General features: G+C 56.0%; 1 protein-coding gene across 3 annotated transcripts in view; it reads right to left on the bottom strand.

Annotated features, from left to right (window-relative positions):
- Window positions 1-4,031: 4,031 nt before the first annotated feature.
- The window catches only part of Gsg1l (GSG1 like), a 94,837-nt gene continuing 77,932 nt past the window's right edge, over window positions 4,032-20,936 (bottom strand). For 2 of the 3 annotated variants that reach the window (XM_042666807.1, XM_042666808.1), the window contains 4 exons: window positions 17,566-17,677; window positions 11,718-11,885; window positions 9,230-9,300; window positions 4,032-4,175 (listed from right to left, as the gene is read on the bottom strand). In XM_042666807.1, the coding sequence (XP_042522741.1) occupies window positions 4,078-4,175; window positions 9,230-9,300; window positions 11,718-11,885; window positions 17,566-17,677 (449 nt within the window). In that variant the 3' untranslated portion in view covers window positions 4,032-4,077. The remainder of the gene's footprint in view (window positions 4,176-9,229; window positions 9,301-11,717; window positions 11,886-17,565; window positions 17,678-20,936) is intronic. The other variant, XM_042666809.1, reaches the window with a different exon arrangement.

Here is a 20,936-nt window from a genome sequence, read left to right as displayed (position 1 = left end):
AGGGTGGGTATGTCACAGTGCCAGCCGAGTACCACAGGGCAGGACATGAGTAGATGTCCAGGCCTGGCAATGCACCCATGCGCTGACACAGCCCGGAGACCAGACGGGTGCCGGCTCCTGCGCCTGCCATGTCGGCTGCTGTGAGTGTCCTTGGACAAGGTCAGCTGCAGTGTTTCCGTGGGGTGGCCAGCCCGCGGCGGGGAGCTGGGCTTCTCTGAGGCACAAGGCCGTGTATCAGGCCCCAGGAGGGCCTCAGGATCAAGAAGCCCCCCACGGACACCCACCGGGCCTCCCGCCGCAGGACGGGTCTGCTGGGCACAGGGATCCATGGTAGGACAGAGGAAGGGGCCCCAGGCTGCCCCCCCCCCCCGGGACAGACAGACGGCTGCTCCAGAATGTGCTCCTTTTGATCTAACCAGCAGCCTTCTTGCTGCCTGCCTGCCTTTCTTTCTTACCTTCCTTCCTTTCTTTCTTACCTTCCTTTCTTTCTTTCTTACCTTTCTTTCTCTTTCTTTCTTTCTTTCCTTTCTTTCTTTTTCTCTTTCTTTTTCTCTCTTTCTCCCTTCCTTTCTTTCTTTCCTTTTCTCCCTTCCTTCCTCCCTCCCTCCCTCCCTCCCTTCCCCTCTCTCTTTCTTTCTTTCTTTCTTTCTTTTTCTCCCTTCCTCCCTCCCTCCCTCCCTCCCTTCCCCTCTCTCTCTCTCTTTCTTTCTTTCCTTTCTTTCTCCTTTCCTTTCTTTCTTTTTCTCCCTTCCTCCCTCCCTCCTTTCCCCTCTCTCTCTCTCTTTCTTTCTTTCCTTCCTTTCTTTCTCTCTCTTTCTTTCTTTCCTTCTTTCTTTCTTTCTTTCTTTCTTTCTTTCTTTCTTTCTTTCTTTCTTTCTTTCTTTCTGTCATGGGGCTTGAACTCTGGGCCTGGGCGCTGTCCCTCAGCTCTTCAGCTCAAGGCGAGCGCTCTACCACTTGAGCCACAGCACCACTTCCTGTTTTCTGGTGGTTTACTGGAGATAAGAGTCTTACCATCTTTCCTGCCCGGGCTGGCTTTGAACTGTGATCCTCAGATCTCAGCCTCCTGAGTAGCTAGGATCACAGGCGTGAGCCACCGGCGCCTGGCTCCAGTGCAGTTCTTTAAAGCCAATTTGCTTCCTTTTTACTGAAGTGCCAATTTGGGTTCACCCTGAGCAACAGCGCCAGGTTCGCACACGCGTGTGCCTATTACATGGTTGTCTTCTAATGCACATTTGCATAAACATGACTCAAATTAAAAATGTGCCCACGCGTGACCTTTGCAGGGACCCTGGGGGTGATGATGGGGGGCCCAGCGGGACACTGTGTGACCTGTTCCTACTCAGCCTGGGGACACGGTGGAGCCTTCTGGAAGGAGGCCAAAGGCCTTTGAACCTGGACCCCAGGACTCCTCCCAGCCCCATCACCAGCCCCCACAGGAGATCCTCCATCACCACCCCCCACAGGAGATCCTCGGCGCCCACTGAACTAATGCAAGATGAGCAGCCACATTGCTCTCTGAAATCATGAGTGCATGCATGGAGTGAACCCGTACACGCCTCCTCCAGGTGTCCCCGAAAGCCTCATCTTCCCATCCCCCTCCCCCAGTCAGTCCCTCCCAAGCCCCCCCCCTTGTCCCTCCCTCCCAGCTCCTGAGTCTCCCCTGGTGCCACCCCCCAGGGCTACCAATCGTAAGCCACACCCCTCTCCTCTCACTTCCTGACAAGGACCACAAGGGAGGCGCGTCTCCCACATCTGCCCCCGGCCCAGAACAGCAGGGGTTTTCTAGAATGTACCCCGCAAGTATCCAGTCATCTTCAGGACAAGCCACCCCTCACATGGCTTCCAGCCCCCCCTTGCCTGGCTCCAGAGATCTCCGCCGGGGGACTGCCCATGTCTGGACCGGTTTCAAGTCCTAGAATATCCTGTCTTCCCACACTGGAACCCGAATCCCAGCACCTCGAATGGCTTGATCCTTACCTGAAGGAGCCTCTCCTCGCCACACCTTGCTCAGGCCCGGCTGCTGCCTGGAGCTGCCTGCAGACCACCTCCTGGCGCCCTGGTTTTCTGTGATTTACGCTCCTCCCCTCCGCCACCCTCCCCACACACACCAGCCTTTCAGAAGCAGGGTTAAGAAGATTGCCACCAAAAGGATGAGGAAGCAGAAGTACATGCCTCCGTTCCAAGCAGAGAAGGTGGCATCTGAACCCTGGCCAGCCCTGGCGCTGAGCACCACAGCACATTGCACACTGTGCGGTGAGCATTGCTCTTGTCATCTGCTCTGCTCATCTACTCTCGAAGTTTCCATATCTGTCTGAAGAGCTGGCCTCAGACAGGCACAAAGGATGTGGTGGATGACACCAATGGAAACACTAGATGGATAGATGGATGGATGAGTGGTGAATGGATTATAGATGGATGGGTGGCATATGGGTGAGTAAATGGATGAGTAGATGGATGGATGGATGAATGAGGGGATGGGTGGGTGGGTGGATGGATGGGTGGATGGATGGGTAGATGGATGGATTGATGGATGGGTGGGTGGATGGATGGATGAATGGATGGGTAGATGGATGGATGGATGGGTGGATGATGGAATGATTGATGGGTAGGTGGATGGGTAGATGGATGGATGAATGGGTAGGTGGGTGGATGAGTAGATAGATGAATGGATGGATGGATGAATGGATGGATGGATGGGGGGTAGATGGATGGATGGATTGGTGGATGATGGAATGATTGATGGGTAGGTGGATGGGTAGATAGATGGATGAATGGATGGGTGGTACACGGATGGTAGATGGGTGGGTGGATAGGTGGGTGGATGAATGGATGGGTAGATGGATGGATGGATGGGTGGGTGTATGGATGGATGGATGGATGGGTGGGTGAGTGGATGGATGGATGGGTGGAAAATGGATGGATTGATGGGTGGTGGATGGGTGGGTAGATAGGTAGGTAGATGAATGGATGGATGGGTAGATGGATGGATGGATGGATGGGTGGGTGTATGGATGGATAGTGGGTGGATGGGTGGGTGGATGGATGGATGGTGGGTGGATGGGTGGGTGGATGGATGGGTGAGTGGATGGATGGATGGATGGGTGGGTGGATAGATGGAGGATGGACAATAGAGGATACATGGATGGATGGGTGAAGGAGAAGCATGTGCTCTGGCTGAGTCCCTAGAACTTCTAGGAAGGGTAGGGGCATCCTGGAGGCTGGTCTTGGAGACTGGAGTCCTGGTTCAATGGCTTTGCCAACAGCAGCCCACACTCCTCACAGGTTCCTTGGTCCCTGTTTTCCTATGTGGCGTCATCTTACAGCGGAGATCACTTGCTCAGGGCGTCTAGGCCTGGCATGGGCAGGTGGCCCTCAGCACAGGGTGACTAACGGGAGAAATGTGGCTCTCTCCTCTGTCCACTCAGAACCCAGGCTGGGCCTGTCTCTCACCCATCCTCTGGGATCGGTCAGACCCGTCTGCCTGTGTCCATCTCATTCTGAGTCGCATGTACCCCTCTCTCTGTCCACCCTTGAACATCAACTCTGGGCCGTCACCTGTGTCCTGGAGAGCAATGGGGCTGGACACAGCAAGAAAACAGGTTCAACAAGCATTTATTGAGTCTCTACTATGTGCCTGCTGTGTGTGATCCCCTCCCCGCAGTGCCAGCTGCTGCCCCTCCTTCAGGAACCCTCCCTGTCCCCACAGGGTCCTGCCCCCTGGGTCCCCCATCAGCCCCCTGGCCAGTGGTGGGTGCCCAGCCTTTGGCGGCCAGCGTCCATGTCTCTTCTTAGCATCCAGGCTGTACCCCGACAGGTGTCTGCCAGTGACGGCAGGATTTCAGGCTGCGGCCCCCCGGGCCTCTCTAAGCCTGTGTGTCCCCTTGTCTCTCCTGGAGCAACTCAGGGCCCTGGGGACCCAGGCAGTGGCAGGTGGCAGCAGGCCGAGCCTGGCATCTCCTCGGCGATGGGCTGAGTCCACAGGACGTGGTCAAGGTGCCCAGATGACCCGATGACCGGCGTGGCGGGAAGGGCGTTAGCAGCCACGACGGCGGGCATGTGGGCCTGGCAGGCTCCTCACACCCAGTGCCCCAGCACCCAGCACTGGCGGCTCAGCTCGGGCGCCTCCTGGGCGGAGCTCCGGGGCCAGGAGTCAGCCATGTGTGCCTGGTGTCCTGCAAGAGACAAGGGCCAGAGCTGAAAGTCCCCTCCACTCCCTCCAACCACCTACCTCCTGCCTTGCACGCTCCACAGATCGCTGCTGTCCATGCCACCTGGCCACAGCTGCCGATCTCCTCCCCTCCCCACGCCTGCCCACCGGTGTACCTGTCCAGCCTCCCCCTGTCCCAGCCACACCCTCCTGTTCACCCACCAGCCGCCCTCCCAACCGTCCACCTCTGCGTCTATCTGCCCTGGCTGCATGTACACCTGCAGAGAAACCGCTGAGCCACAGATCCCTGGCGAAGTCAAGCTCTGGCTTGATTACCTCTAAGGACAGAGAGCTCACTGCTGGCCCTTCACCACCACTCCCAAACCTCTTGGTCAGAAACAACGGCTGGAGAGGCAGGGAGGATGGAGATGGCTGTGTGTGTGTGTGTGTGTGTGTGTGTGTGTGTGTGTGTGTGTGTGTGTGTGTGTGTGTGGCTCCAGGCTAGCTCTCTACCACTTTGAGCCACCACATCACTTCCAGTTTTCTGGTGGTTAATTGGAAATGAGAGTCTCATGGAGCTGGGCACTGGTGGCTCACACCAGGAGGCTGATATCTGAGGATCATGGTTTTGAAGGCAGAAAAATCGGTGAGACTCTTATCTCCAATAAAAAGCCAGAAGTGTTGTTGTGGCTCAAGTGGTAGAGCGCTAGCCTTGAGCACAAAGAGGCTCAGGGACAGTGCCCAGGCCCTGAGTTCAAGTGCCAGGACAGGCAAAAGAAAAAGCTTTATGGGCTGGCTCTGAACCAGGATTCTCAGATCTCAGATCTCCTAAGTAGCTAGGATTACAGGCTTGAGTCAGTGGTGCCAGGTTTATCCCTAAAAAAAAAAAAAAAGAGCACTTTGCAAATGTTCTGGAATTATCTGGCCTTGCCGGGGTGGGGGGGGGGGAGGGGGGCGGGGAGGGGGGGAATGGCTGTTTCTGGCCTCAGAGACTAAAACAGTTGTCATTTGGAAATGTTTCTGCCAAGATAAAGGTGTTTGGGTTTGTTTGTTGTCTTGATTTTTTTTTTCCAAATAGAGAAGCAAATATTTGATACTGTGAAAAGCTTTGCTTGTTTTCTCTATGATTATTTAGAGATGGTCACACAGCCCCCATGGCTGGCTGAACCTGGTTCCTATATGGGAACCTGGAAAGTTAATATGCTTTATTTTGGGTATGGACAGCAGTACTAGGGCTTGAACTCAGGACCTGGGTGCTGGTGCTTAGCTTTTTCTTTCAAGGCTGACACTCTACCACTTGAGCCACAGCTCCACTTCTGGCTTTTGGGTGGACCATTGGAGATAAGACTTTCCAGCTGGCCTGGACCCACAAACCTCAGAGCTATTCAGCCTCCCGAATAGCTAGGAATATAGGCGTGAGCCACGGCACCCCCCGTACATGGTGTGTGTGTGTGTGTGTGTGTGTGTGTGTGTGTGTTGTTTATTTTTGTTTCATTTTTCAGGGAAAGAAAAGCCCAGCTCCCTTGTCCTTGCTTGAGTTAAAATTGAGCTTCCTGTCCCTTGACTCCAGACTCCTTCACTGAGGCTGGGACTCTCTTCTCTTCCTCTGGTCTCCAAGAGGGGCTCGGGGCCTGCCAGCAGCTCAGCAGAGCCTCCCTCCCATGCCTTTGCTTTGGGAATAAGCTGGTAACAACCGGATGAAGGACCGGATGCAGAGGACGCCAGATCCCAGCTCAAAAGAGGCTCTGGGTCCAAGCGAACTACCTGTGTGTACAGGAAGAAGAGAGGGAGGCCATCCCCTCCCTCCAGCCAAGTGTGTGTGTGCGCGCGTGCGTGTGTATGTTGGGTTCAGATCTCCCAAAATATTCAGAGAAGCTGAGGATGCACATTTCAAAATAAAACCTCTGGCTCCAAAATGACGGCAAAAAGTTAAAAAAGAAATGTATCTTTTGGATCTTTGGCAAACCAAGCGGTGTCTTGCCTGCAGGCAGCCCGGGCCCGCAGGAAATCATTTCCACCCCTGGCAAAGCCAATAAGAAGGGAAAAAATGACAAGGCAAGCGAGGGCTGGGCTGTGGCTCAGGTGGTAGAGCGCCTGTGTAGCAAGCGTAAGGCCCTGAGTTCAAGCCCTTTGGAGAACCTTGTGTAAGTCAAATCCCCTGAGAAGCCTGGGTGGAGGTGGGGTGTCGGGCTGCAGCCTCAGGGCAGCAATGGGGTCACCTGCCGGGGCCGGGCTGCCTTCACTGGGCTGGACTGGGAGACGCTGGCTGATGCCCCAGGGCACATGCGCCGCGTGGCTCAGGCAGACGGGACTGGTGGATGAAGCAGACTCTTGGCCAGCCTGTGAACCTTTTAAGAGGTGTGAGAAGCCCAGCAGGCTGTGCGGGGAAGATGAGCCACAAGGACAACTGGAAAGCAGAGTGTGCTGGACTGGGGGCGGGGCCTGGGGTTGCATCGGTGCTGGGTGCTGGGTGCTGGGTGCTGGGTGCTGGGTGCTCGGTGCTGGGTGCTGGTGCTCAGTGTAAAAGCAGCCAGATTCACCCGCACCTCAGGGGTTCCTGTCTTTGCACAGGGTAACCGGACACCATCCCCAGCCCCAACCCACGCGGAGGGCCGATGGGAGGCCGATGGACCGGGCAGGGAAACCGCATTTCAGCAGGTGCCGTGATGGCAGGTGGCCATCGGCTGCCCCACTGCCCAGTTCTGTGTGGTCTCCACACCAACACCCGCTCCCCCCCCTCGACTTACCCCATGCCTGGGTCCCAGATGCCACCCCACCGTGGGCTCCCTGCCCTCCCTACTGATATTTATTCCACAAATACGCTCTGCTTCCGTGTTAATAAAGGAAGAGACTTGAGGCGCCCCCCGATTGGATCTGATTCCCATCTAATAAAAATGCCAAGTTGCTGTGGGCTCAGCCGTGAAATTTCCTCTGCTGCACCCAAGGCCGCAGTGGTTGAGACCCGTCCAGACGGAAGCTCCCAGAAACTCCCAGAAGCTGCCTCTGTGCCTGGCCAGGCCCGGCCGGCAAGAGTCAGGCACTGAGGAGCGCAGACAGCCAGGATGGTCTGTGGGGTTCAGCCGCCTGGACACGGAAGGGCAGGCCTGCTCCGACCGCCATCGGATGTCACCTTCCACGTGTCCCCAGCTAGCTGGTGGCACCAGCTAGTTCGGAAACCAACTCATTCTTCCATGAGAATAAGCCACAGAAACCCAGAGTGAGCAGCAACGTCGGGGCCCGTTTTCAGAGAATGGAGCATCGGTGCCACGGCTTATACAGACACGGTAGCGGGGATGGGGGATGGGGGTAGTGACGCAGACAAGCACTGGACTTGTACTGTGCGCCACGCTGGCCCCAGGAGACACACAGGAGACCACAGGACGCAGGGTGGGTGGGAAACGGAGCCGGGCAGACAGACAGGAACCACACAGAAATACAGACGAGAGTCTCCGACAGGGACAAAATTGGAAAGAAGAGAATGTGTGAGGTGAGCAAGGTGGGTGGCTCACGCTTGTAATCCCAGCCCTGCGGGAGGTGGAAATTAGGAGGGTTGTGGTTCAAGGCCAGTTAGCAAGACTTCATCTCAGTAAATAAGTGGGATGTGATGGCTCATGACTGTACTAAGGAAGGCATGGGGAGGGAAGAAGGAAGGAAGGAAGGAAGGAAGGAAGGAAGGAAGGCAGGAAGGAAGGAAGGAGAGGGAGGCAGGGAGGGAGGGAGGAAGGAAGGATGAGGCCATGTTGGGCAATTAGACTGGTGTAGATGGGAGACAGCTCCCGTGAATAGGACAAAATGAGGCACGCACAGAGAGATGTAGCAGGCCAGCACCGGGGCAGGTGGCCCCAGGGAAGGATGGGCTTGGGGGCTCCAGCTGTTGGGGGGGGAAGAAGAGTCAAGGCCTAGAGTGGACCATCATCCAGGGAATAGGAGATCGCAGCAAAGTTGATGGCCTTCAGAGCCTCAGTTTCCCTCCTTGCACGAAAAGCCAGCCCCTCTTCTCAAGGCTCTCAGCCTCCTGCCAGCAAGCCGGGCCTGAGCAGCTGCTCCCGGCAGACGCATTGTAAAACTCAGCCCCGGAAGCTCTAAAATATGGTCTGGGCGGGGAACCCGCCGGCTGCAAGAGGCCGGATCCTGAGCTGCCGAGGCCCTGCCTTCCCCTGCCCCTGCCTCCTCCCCTCCCGCCTGCCCCGGCCCCCATCCAGGCTTGTTCTGATCACGGGCCTCGCTCCATGTCCACTTCTGGCTCTTTTGGAGGAAGGGGTTAATTAATTGGAGATAGAGTCTCACGGGCTTGTCCACCCGGGCTGAGTGTGAGCCACGGATCCTCAGATCTCAGCCTTCTGAGTAGCTCGGGATGACAGGCGTGAGCCACGGGTGCCAGGCAGCCGCTTTGATGACTCCGGCCATTGGGTGGAGTGGGACTGGCCAGGGTCTCCCTGTTCTCCGGTCACACAGGCACAAGCAATGGGCACACGGGGGCGGAGGCGACAGCAGGGGCGGCAGGTAGGGATCTGGGGCATGTGGCTCCCGGGACACCAGGAGGAAAAACTGAGCATGCTCAGAACGCGGAGCTCACACTGCACAGGAAGGCTTGGCTCACAGCGCCACACCACCAGCAGCCTGCCGCCGGTCCATGGGCACAGCTCAGCGTCACCTCATTGCTTCAGTGGTGTGTGTGTGTGTGTGTGTGTGTGTGTGTGTGTGTGTGTGTGTGTGTGTGTGTGTGTGTGTGTGTGTGTGTGTGCGTGCTTGAATTCAGGGTCTGGGGCACCCTTGACTTGGTGAATTCCCTCCACTCAGGCTACTCTCTCTCTGTCTCTCTGTCTTTCTGTCTGTCTGTCTGTCTGTCTCTCTCTCTCTCTGAGGCAGACCCCCAGGCTGTGATTCCCCACAGCTCCCTGCTCTACCTCTGCCTCTGCATTCCCGCCTGATATGACAGCTGCAGCTTGGGGTTCCAGTCACTATGCTGAGACCCCAGCCTCAGTTTCCCCAAACAGAGGCGGGGTGGGGACCCTGGGGATCGCTGGTGAGCAGAGGTGCAGGGGGAGGGACCTCGAGGATTGGCAGCTGGGTACTTACGAGTTGAATAGCCCTGGTGGCGACAGTCTAAGCGGAAGTCCTCCTCCTCGCTCCCATCGCCCTTCTCCATCCTGGGAAGAAAGGAAGAGATGAATGAAAGGGGGGAGGGAAGGAAGGAAGGAAGAAAGGAAGGAAGGAAGGAGGAAATCAGGCACTGGTGGCTCACGCCTGTCATCCTAGTTACTCAGGAGGCTGAGATCTAAGGATTGTGGTTCAAAGCCAGCCTGGGCAGAAAAATCCATGAGACTCTGATCTCTAATGACCAGAGAACCAGAAATGGAGCTGTGTCTCAAAGTGGTAGAGTGCTAGCCTTCAGCAAAAATGCTCCGGGACAGAGGCCAGGCCCCGAGTTCAAGCCTCACGATCAAAAAAAAAAAAAAAAAAAGGAAAGATATAAAGGTGGGATGGGTTGGAATACAATGTAAACATGTAGAAATATAACAATGAAATCCCCACTATGTAACTAATATAAACCAATAAAAACAAAAATCCATGCAGGTACCGATGGCTCACAGCTGTCATCCTAGCTACTAAGGAGGCTGAGATCTGAGGATCACAATTCAAAACCAGCCCAAGCAAGAAAGTCCATGAGACTCTTACCTCCAATTAACCACCAGAAAACAGTTGTGGTTCAAAGTGGTAGAGCACAAGCCTTGCGCCAAAGAAGCTCAGGGAATAACACTCAGACCCAAGTTCATGCCTCAGGACTGGCACACACACACACACATACACACACACACACACACACACACACACACAATTCAAGCACATGTTTGAGAATGAGGCTGAGCTGACAGAGATTGGAGCCTCGCTTTGGGGGGAAACATTTTACAAAGGACACTTACACCTCTTGGTGGGAAGATCTTTTACCTTCGTATTTTTTTATGTAATGCTTGGGAAAACTGAGGCAGACTAGAGAGGCAAGCCTACTGTTCTCACAGAAAAGAAGACCCCCAGTTGCCAGCCAATAATTGTGTGGTTCACCAACTCTGTGCATCACAAACCAGGCGTGCATCACAAAAGTTCACTTGCTTTCCCAGATTACACACTGATCTGCACAGGGAAATAGTGAGGAGAATATAGGTCCAACCGTCCATGTGGGTTATTCAGTAAGACAAAAGGTAAGGAATCAGATCTAGAGCCTTCCTTATACATAACCTTACTTTCTGTTTTGAGGGTGATAGGCTTTTCATAGCTGCTTAATATTTGGGGTGGGTTTTTTGGGGGTGGTAGATAGTCCTGGCTCGGGGGCTTGAACTCAGGGCAGGCATCTGGGCCTGGCAATGGAGCAGCCTATCTGCTGGCATTTGTTTGTCACTTATGCGAATCCCAGAGGCCCCCACCCCCACCCCGGGCCCGTCCAGCGTCACAATCCTGTGCCCTAGAGGAAAACCCACTCCAGCTGTAGGCTCCCAGCGGACGCTGAGGAGCATCAGCTGCCACGGGCATACAGCTGGAACCTTCCCCCTGTCTCTTTCTTCCTCATTGTCTGCTTTGCTGCAGCCTGAGACCTCTCTTTCCTCCGGTCTCACTTCTAACCCTGTCCCCAGCTCTGTCCAGGACTGGGCATGGCGTTCTCACGTTCTTCACCCTCCCTGACTTCCCGCCTTTCTCTCATCCAGGACATCACAGGCCTGTTCTCTGCCTTCCCATCCGTCCCCCTAGTGCAGAGCCGGAGGCTGGGGGAGGCCAGGCAGGGTGTCTCTGTGTGAGGGGAGGGGAGGGGAGGGGAGGGAATAGTAGTTTGTGCCAAATGTAGGGCATAAGCCAGTAAGGCTAACTGCCCAGCCTCCAGCCTCCAGCCTCCAGCCTGCCTTAGAAATGGCAGGTGTTAGGGGCATGGGTATGGTAGAGCACATGCTCATCAGAGTGCTGAGTTCCATCCGCAGTACTGCTTTGCAGAGAAGAAATGTAATAAACGAAAATAGAATGGACGGAGGGAGGGAGAGAGGGGGTGGAGAAGGAGAGAGAGAGAGAAAGGGAGGGAAGGAGGAAGGAAGAAAGGAAGAATGGAGGGGAGGGAGGAACGAAGAAAGGAAGGAGAGGGAGGAAGTAAAGGAGAGGCAGGGAGGGAGGGAGGGAAGGAAGGAGGGAGGGAGGGAAGGAGGGAGGGAAGAAGGACTTGAGGACCGGTGGTTTCCTTGGGAGGTGGTCTCAGGAAAGACTGAGAAAGGAAGGAAGGGCCGCATGGGCTCCCCGATAGCCTGTGTTGGATCGCTCCTTTGGTTGTTGTTTGTGGTTTTTTTGCCAGTCCTGGGGCTTGAACTCAGGGCCTGGGCATTGTTCCTGAGCTTCTTTTACTCTACCACTTGAGCCACAGTGCCACTTCCAGCTTTGTCTGTGTATGTGGTACTGAGGAATCGAACCCAGGGCCTCCTGCATGCTAGGCAAGCGCTCTACCACTGAGGGATCGCTCATTTGGGAATGGCCACGCCTCCAGCTCCACCCTCCCGGGGATGGGCAGGGCCAGCCCAGCGCCCACACTGACCTCTCCCGGAAGTACTTGATGGCCTCTGGATCCATGAAGGTGGGCTCTTCCCGGTAGCCTTGCTCGAAGACCTTGCGCTTGTGCCGGAACTCGATGACGGTCTTGGTGTAGGAGTTGAGCGTGGTGACAGAGGCCGCCATGCAGCAGGTGAAGGAACCCCAGGCCAGGCTGGAGGGGGAGAGAGAGAGAGGAGAGCAGGACATGGACGTCCCAGTGAGGACTGGCCAGGGTGGGGAGATTCCAGGCCACGCCCCCTCCCCTGCCGGCCATGCCCAGGCACCGCCCCCAGCAGAAGGGAACAGAGCGTGCAAAGCCAGGGAGACAGGAGGCCGCAGGAAGTGGGGGGCGGGGGGGGGGGGACTCTGGAGAGTCACAGGTGGGGTTGATGATGGAGCAGGACAAAGGCCAGCTCTAGGCGTCACCATGATGTTCAAGGATACAGTGGCCCTGCGCCGTTAATAGGTTGGACATCTGGCCACGGAGATCAGCCCGCTGTCCCTTGCCTGACTTGCATGGCGAGTTCTACCCCTGGGAGGTAAAGCTGCTTTGCCTGGCTGTGGGCCACGCTTCCGTTCTAGAAATGACATCCAAGCCGATCACTCTGGGCAGGACGGTGTACCAGGAGTTGGGTAGCTCATCCAACCTCCCAGTCATGGTTTTTAGGTCTGTCTTTTGTTTTTCTTGGTGCAGGTCCCGAGGTTACACTTAGGGCCCGAGTGGTGTCCCCGAGCTTTCCTTTCTTTGCTCCAGGCTGGGGCTCTACCTCTTGAACCACAGCTCCACTTCCAGCCTTTTTGGTGGCTCAGTGCACCTGAGAGTCTCCCAGACTTTTCTGCCAGGACCGGCTTCGAAGTACGCTCCTCAGATCTCAGCCTCCTTGACTAGCTAGTGTGACAGGTGTGAGCCACAGGTAACCCGGCTCTGTGGATTTTTCTACATGAACCATCTCATCATCTATCTGATTTTATTTCTGTGTGTGTGCGTGCTTTATTGTACTATGGAGAACATCTCAGCCCTGGAGACCAAACACCCCGTCTGTCCGTGCGGTGGCAGCCAATAGGGACTCCTACCAACTCTTCACGGAGTTGGAGCAGGGAGCTCAAATTCCCCAAGCCTTTCCCGCCACGCCTAGACGTCTAATTGTGCTTTTCCCTCCATCACTGGAGCGTTTGATTTCCCCTCAGTGTGTGGATATGGTGGGTGGACGATGACTGGTTTTCAAATACCTAACCAGCCTTCCGCGCTGGGGCCGAGCCCCCTGGCTGTGGTGTGGAAGGGATTGATTTTCTATATCGATGCTTCCTAGCCCTTATTATTTTGAACGGGAAGTGATTTCGCTTGCAACTGTGATAGTCGGGGTATTTTTTTTTTAATGAGATTATGGACCTCATTTAAACCTTGGGGATTCAGCGGCCTTTCATTCTGATAAGAAAAGGGGAGGGGCTGCCCGCTGGTCCCTCCCAGCCAGGGGTGGACGCCCAGGTCTGCCACGTACACTGCCCCCCCCCTGCCCCCCTCCCCCCCCCACCCCCTCCCCCCTCCCCTGGCCATGAGCTCTGGGCAGGGGTGTGAGACGTGGCTCTCCGCACTGGGCCTCTGTCAACACAGTCCTGGCTGAGAGGGGCAGAATGCGCCATGACTCCTCCCCAGCGGCCTCCGCTGGCACCAGACGGGTGCTCTCCATACCACTGGGCACTGACGTCTGCGAGACTCTGATCTCCCCAATTAACCACCGCGAAGCAGAAGTGGAGCTATGGCTCGCTTGGTAGAGCACCCGTCTTAAGCAAACAGTGCCCGGGCCCTGAGGTTAAGCCTCAGGATAGGCATGAATTAATTAATTCGTTGATTAATATCAGCTACAAAGCACTGTCCTGTTCCCGGCTTCCTCTCCCACCCCCAGGTCCCCAGGAGTCCACACAGGGCGGTGGGTGCGGTCTGGGAACGCAGAGGCTGGAGCAGCTTCCGGGGCGTCTGTAGCTCACATTTCCGAGCTGGTGCTGCGTGAGGCATGTGCGTGACTGGCCTGGTTCTCAGGAGTGGGGCAGCTGTCATGGTCCCCTGTCCCCGGGGAGCTGCAGAGGAGGGGAGGGGAGGGCGTGGAGACAGAGCTGCGGACACTGGGACAGCACTTCGCGAGGGACTCCGGCCTGGCGCTGTGGGAGGTCGCTTATAACATCTCGGAGGGAGACTGTAGCCACTGCAGGTTCGGGACGGAGCAAGGACGCAAATACCCATCCCGGGCCACCTTCGGAGCCCACAGACCCACAGGCCTGGCGCTGGCCCATGGCTCAGGGGACAGGAGGAGGAGCAAGCTTTCTGCTGGCCAGTGAGCCCAGCACATCTCTCCGTTCGGAAAGCTGGTCCCTTGGGCTCAGCTACCCAAACGCCTGCGGGAGAGGGCAGGCATCTCAATCGGAAGAGCAGGGGAAGGTGGCAGCAAGGTGTCATATTTCTTGTCTCTAAGGGTACCAGGTACAGAGACGCACCACTAGGACAGGATAGAGAAGCTCCTAGCACTGGGCCCAACTTGCTCTTCTCTAGGCTGTGGAAACTGAGTCAGACTCCCAGACCCTAGCTCTCGTCCTCTGGTGCTTTTGTGCTGGCAGGTCCTCACTGTGTCACCCAGACTGGCCTCAGACTTGCCTCCTCCTGCCCCTTCCTCCCGAGGGTTGGGATTACAGGCGTGCACTACCATGCCCAGCCCTTGTAATTCTCACAGTCTCCAGCTCCCATGATAGCCCCTGTCCCCAGTCTGCTCAGGATGGGGTTATTGTGCATGTGTGTGTGTGTGTGTGTGTGTGTGTGTGTGTCAGAGTCTGAGGGGCCCATTTTCTATCTTTCTCCATCCTGAGAAAGTGCAAAATGGCCGAAGGTCCTGGATCGAATCCCTACTCTGGGGCTGTTACCAGGGCGGAGATGTGGGAATCTGAGAGGCACAGGGGGGTGGCGGGGTCTGGGGGAGCTGGAGGGCAGATACCGGTCTTGGGTGTCGTCACTGAAGAGTCCCACGGAGCCACGCTACTGGGGCTGTGGTTTCTCCAAGGCCCGGCCATCATTGGGTAGAATGCAGCCAAACGACACGGAGGCCTCTAGGCTGCGAGCTCTGGTCACCAAAAGCCTCTCAAGCTCCCCCAGAGCCCCCAAAGCCCCCCTTAAAACACCCAGAGTCCCCTGACCCCCTCTCCCCCCAGCCCAGGTCTTCCTACTGGGCCTGGAGACAGGCCGGCTCTGTCCCCGCAGCGTGGGCCTCCGCTCCACGCCTGGGTGGGCTAGAGGGGCTCTGGGGTGACCATTGTGACAGATGGCCTCACATCTATTAAACAAGAAAGATGACAAGGCCCAGCCCTGGCGATGCCCCAAATGTGAGAGATGGGAAATGGACCCAATCCATCTTGTGAGTCTGGGTGACAGGGAGAAAGGCAGCCATCACGACCCGGCCTTTTCTAAGTGATGGAGCTGGGGGCTGCTGGGGACAGGGCAGGAGGCCTCGGCTTCCCCTCAGGGGACCTCAGCAGCTTCTGAGTGGAGACAGCAGACAGAGATGAACCCAAGTGCTGCCGCTTTGTGCTGTGTGGCCCAGGGCAAGTGACCGAACCTCTCTGAGATCACACGGATCCACGCGTGGATTAAAACCCCCATCAGCAGAGGCAAGGTAAGAAAAGCTGGTGTTTGTGTTGGAGAGCAGCAGGCCGGGCTGCACCACCTGGGTTCGAATCCCACCTCTGACACCACAGGTGGCTTGTGTGAAGTCTCCAGACTACCAGGAAGAGTCGACCTGGAGCCTACTATTATCTGTGGCAAAGTCAGAGATCAATGAGGGCAAGACCTTCATACCTGCTCAGCCTGGAATGTGAGCTCCCTTCCTGGGACACCATCGGGGGCTCAGGATGAACAACCTCCCGAGGTCAAAGTCTTGGGAAGGAAGGAAGGAAGGCCCTGGGGGTGGCAGGGAAGATGGACAGAGAAGCTGGATCCAGAGATGCTTTCCTTGGGATTGTTCTACTTAGAGCATCAGGACTGCTGTTCATGGGTCAAAGTCTCTTTAAGGAAATCCCAGGGGTGAAGCCAAGTGGGAGGGAAGCGTAGAAGGCCGAGAGATCCATCCATTGAGAGGAAACTGGATCCTGAGGCCTCTGGCCTAATCTGTGGGTTAATCCCTTCACAGATTCACTTTGGGGCGGTGCCTGCAGTGTGCTCCAGATGGTTTCCCTGGGTCCCCTCCCCCCACTCTCTGCTTCCTGGCTGCCAGGAGGTGAGCAGCTCTCCTCTATCAGGCCTTCCGCCATGATGCGCTGCCTCGCCAGGGCCCCCAAAAGCAAAGGAGCTGGCAGACCGTAGACCGAAATCGTGAGCCCCAATCCATCCTTCCTGCCTCTTCTTTGTCACAAAGGCCAAAAGGCCACCCCTGACGCCATCCTTCCAGGCAAGGGTGGCTTAACCCCCCCACCCCCTTGTGGGACAACACCATCAGGCCACAGAATGCACATCCTGGAGGCCAGGCCCCATCAACATGTCCAATGACCCGAAGGGCAAATGGTGGCCAGCCAGGGGGCCAGGACGCAGACGCAGGCAGCCTGTGTCACGGACCTTTGTGATCGTGGTCTTCAAGCACTCTTTTGTGTGGTAACAGACACTCTTCCACCTCTACTGGCATCCACAGGGGGCGGGGGGGGGGGATGGGGAGGGATCTTCTTCTTTCTGTATTCAACTTGGTGGGGGGGCGGGTCTCTGGACCACATAACTCAAGTCAGACTCGTAGGACGGACAGTCCATACCTCTGTTGCCGGGGCCTCATTGGCTCCCGGGGTATCACGTGACTGAAGCCAATCAAAGCCCCAACCAGGATTTTTGCTGGGAGTATTGAGAAGGAAACCCTGTCTGCCTGGCCAGTTGTACTGCTTTTCTTTGTTAAGAGACAAATCTAGAGCCGCGCTGCTTCAGAATAAAGCCACGACAGAGCCACCACAAAGAGAACAGAGACTGGAAAGAGACAGAGTGGCTGAGTTGCAGATCCGTTCCGCAGATCTCCCGGATCCAGCGGGGCCTGAGGCCGTGGTTGCATGAGCTTGCCCAGCAGTATTCTCTGTTCGAGAGCTTTTGTCTGATTCCTAGCTTCAGAGGGGATCCTGGCTGAGAGGGAGGTCGGGAAGTTCCCCGCACTGTCTAGCTGCAGTGAGCACTGGGCGAATGAATGGACGGAGAGAAGTCCTGGGCGCTCTGTACTGGACTGCATGCAGCCTCTGTCAGGGTGTTTCCTCACCAGCAGGAGGGAGGGAGGCTCAGACACGGAGGCCCAGGAGAAAGGAGCTCAGGCCTAGTGGCCCCAGTGCCCACTCTGGCTGCCGTGTCCAGAGCCAGGAGCCCACAAGCCTCATGGGCTCATGGACGTGGAGTTTTCCCAAGCCGAAGGGAATCCTGAACCTTCTAGGCTTCACCAGCTTCCACCTCCACCTTCCAGAGCTGGCCTTCAGGGCAGAGGCGGGGCTGGAGGGTGACCTGTGGAGACCAGGGGTCTCCAGGATACTTGTCCCTTGATGCCACTGTGTTGTGACAGCAGCCCAGAAATAACACAAACGGTGGGCGGGGCTGTGTGCACCGGGGACACATGTATGATTGACACGTGTCAATCATACATGGCATGAAATATTTGTGCATCTAAACACATGCAGCCACCTGAAAACAGGTGGTCAGGGGTGGCTGGAGGCCCAGGCTGCCACCGTTGGCCTGGGGTGGGGTGGGAGCGGGGCTTACCCCTTAGCGGATAAGCAAACGGCCCACTCCTGAGTCGGACACGGGTGTCCCAGCATGCCTTGGGGCGCTTCTGCCCTGCGGGTCACAGGTCACTCACCAGAAGGACCACCCGTAGTCCCAGGAGTGGGGTCTCCAGTCCTCGGGGCCAAGGCTCACGGTGACCTGGAACACCTGGGTGTACATCATGTGGGCCACCATTCCCAGCAGGCCTGCGGGGCGGGGAGCAGAGCGGGCGTCAGGGGACGGGAGAGGCCTCATCCCCACCCAGGCCTCCCCAGGTGGACCCCAGGGGAGGGAGGCCAGCAGGACAGCCGTGGATGGCTTGACTGCCACCGGGGCCCAGCACGCATAACAGAGCCCCGACCCCCCCCCCCCACATCCCCTGCCCCTGCAGGGGCTGGCAGCTCACACCTGCCATCCCAGCTACTCAGGAGGCTAAGATCTAGAGGACGATGGTTCGAGGCCAGTCTGGAGTGGGGAAGTCGGTGAGACTTTCTTATCTCCAATGAATCCACCAGAAAGCTGGAAATGGAGCTGTGGCTCAAGTGGCAGAGTGCCAGCCTTGAGAGAAAAAGCTCAGGGACAACGTCCAGGCCCTGAGTTCAAGCCCAAGGACTGGCACGCATGTATACACACACGTGCACACGCATGCACACACACATACACACACACAGTGCGAGTACATGAAAAATATTCTGTAAAATTACCTCCAGGACAGTTGGTTTTGTTGAAATGGCCGGGGCCAGGGGCTGGGGCGGGGGGAAGGGGGTCTCACTAACATTTTACCCCAGCTGGTCTCCACTTTCAATCCTACCAATCTCTGCCTCCCTATCAATATCTGCTGCTCTAACAAGCGCGAGCCACCCAGACCAGCTGCCACCCTGTCTCAATCGTTAGACTTTACAGTGGACACTAGTGGCCTCCATCCCTGCCCATGTGCTGTCCCTCAAAATGGCTCCCCAGGGAGAAGCCACGCCCCCCCTCCTGGGCAGAGCACCCCCCCACCCCCCCCCCACCCACCCCCCCCCCCCCCCCGGCCCTGCCAGTCCCTTGTCTGAAATTTAGGCCTGGCTTTCTACTTCAGCTATTACAGTCTCCTTCCTTCCCTTCCTCCCTCCCTCCCTTCCTTCCTTTCTTTCTGTCCATACTGGAGCTTGAACTCAGGGCCTCATACTCTTGCTTGACTCTTTCTGCTCAAGGATGGTGCTCTACCACTGAGCCTCCAGCTCCACGTCTTGCTTTTTTTGCTATTTCCTGGAGGTAAGAGTCTCACCAACTTTCCGGCTTGAGCTGGTTTTGAACCGTGATCCTCAGATCTCAGCCCCCTGGAGCAGCAAGGATTATAGGCATGAGCCACAGGTGCCTTGCACAACTTGTTTTGTAAGTTCTCCCTCACGAGGCCCTTTTGATGCCAGTTTCCTTATTTACAAAATGAGGGCAGGGGAGAGGGAGTTGTATTGAGCCCCACCCTGGAACAGCGCGGGGAAATAAAAGCCGGACACATAACACTGAACTCTCAGCTACACCCAGAAGCTACATGAGGCCTGCTAGCAGAATAATTAATTTCCCAAAGTCTTAGTTTAGAAAAGCATTGATTTCTAGATTGAATTCCATTTATCCCCCAAGTAGGAAAGACTATGTTTGAAGAAAACTCAATAAATGAAAATTACACTTCACTCAGATACCTCAGTGCGCCTTTGTGATTGCATTTTAAACATTCGGTTTCGAAAATTGGACCCTGGGGCTGGAGGCGTGGCTCAAGCAGTAGAGTACCTGCCTAGCAAGTAGGAGGCCCGGAGTTCAACCCACAGCACTACCAACAGATGAAAAGAAAAATAAAAAAACTCAGCTGGGCACGGTGCCTTAAGCCTGTAATCTTTTAAGCTACTTGGAATGTGGGAATGGAGGATTGTGGTTTGAGGCCAACAGAGACTTTAAAATTTGGGAAGCTCCATCTCAACCTGAAAATAACCAATGCAGCCAGGCACCAGTGGCTCACGCCTGTCATCCTAGCTACTCGGGAGGCTGAGATCTGAAGATTGTGATTCAAAGCCAGCCCAGATAAGGAAAGTCCCCAATAAGGAAAGTCTTATCTCCAATTAACCACCAGAAAACTGGAAGTGGCACTGTGGCTCAAGTGGTAGAGCGCTAGCCTTGAGCTGAAGAGCTGAGGGACAGCGCCCAGGCCCAGAGTTCAAGCCCTACAACTGACAAAAAAGAAAAAGAAAAGAACTAATGCAAAGCTGGACAGCGGTAGCTCACACCTGTAATCCTAGCTACTCAGGAGGCTGAGATCTGACAATCAAGGTTTGAAGCCAACCTGGGCAGGACTCTTATCTCCATTTAGCCAGCAAAAAGAAAGCCAGAAGAAGGGCTGTAGTTTAAGGGGTAGAGCACCAGCCTTGAGCGAACAAGTTCAGGCTCAGTACTTGTGACCTGAGTTCAAGCCCCAGGAATAGCATACCCATCCCTTCCCCCCCACCACAATAACCAATGCAGGAGCTGTTGGACCCTGGGTCACATGTTTTAGAAGTGTAATGCAAGGGGCTGGTAGGTTGATTTATAATGTGGGTTCATTTCTATGTTGTTATTGTTGTTTGAGGTGCTGGGGTTGGGCCCAGGGTTTGCGGCCTGCTAAGCAAGCACGCACCATTGAGCCACACCCCCAGCTCCTGATTTGAGTTTTATTTCCTTTTATGTTTGCATTACCAGAGTTTGAACTCAGGGTGTCGGGACCTGGGCTCAGCTTGCTTGTTCGGCTGGCCGATGTTCTACTGCTTGAGCCACGCCTCCAGCCCTGGTGTTTTTTTTTTAACTGGTTACTTTGGAGATGGAGTTGCAAGGACTTCTCCGCTGACTTTGAAGTGTGATCCTGCCATCTCAGCCTTCTGGGGAGTAGCTAGGACCACAGGCATGAACCCCTTTTTTTGTGTGTGTGGAGTTGCGTGGTCCTGGGGAGGAGGGAAGAAATTCAGGCTGAGAGGACAGAGCAAGGGTCCAGCTGTGGAGCTGGGGGTGGATCTGGGGACCAGCTCTGAAGGCTGAGTCCTGTAGGGTGGCCCCAATTCCCATCTGGAGACAGTCCTTGGGGAGGTGCTCGGGTTAGATGAGGAATAGCACCAGTGGCTTTTGAAGAAGAGCCCCAGGGGCCTGAGCTGGGAGGAGGGGCTTGGTTCTCCTGCCTCCCCCAAGCTCCAACCCAGCCCCGGGGCCTCTCATCTCCCCCAGCCGCTGAGCAGATGCTGGGCGCCGCGTTTCTCCGTCTCCAAAGTCAAATCAACCTCTATTCTTTATAAATTACCGGCTCTTAGGCATTTGGTGGCAGCATCTGAGGACAGAGGGCGGCTTGCGGTGGCAGCTGGGAGGCTGGGACGAGGAAGCCGAGGGGCGGGGGGAGGAGGGGGACCGAATCCTTTAGGGACTTATTAGCTCTGGGGGGGTTCGTGATGTGTCTGTGTCCAGCGGGCA

This window comes from Dipodomys spectabilis, unplaced genomic scaffold (assembly GCF_019054845.1).
Source record: "Dipodomys spectabilis isolate Male_0828 unplaced genomic scaffold, ASM1905484v1 ptg000366l, whole genome shotgun sequence".
NCBI classification, from domain to species: Eukaryota; Metazoa; Chordata; class Mammalia; order Rodentia; family Heteromyidae; genus Dipodomys; species Dipodomys spectabilis.
The sequence above is the reverse complement of the archived record's forward strand: the minus strand, read 5'-3'. Positions and strand labels throughout refer to the sequence as shown.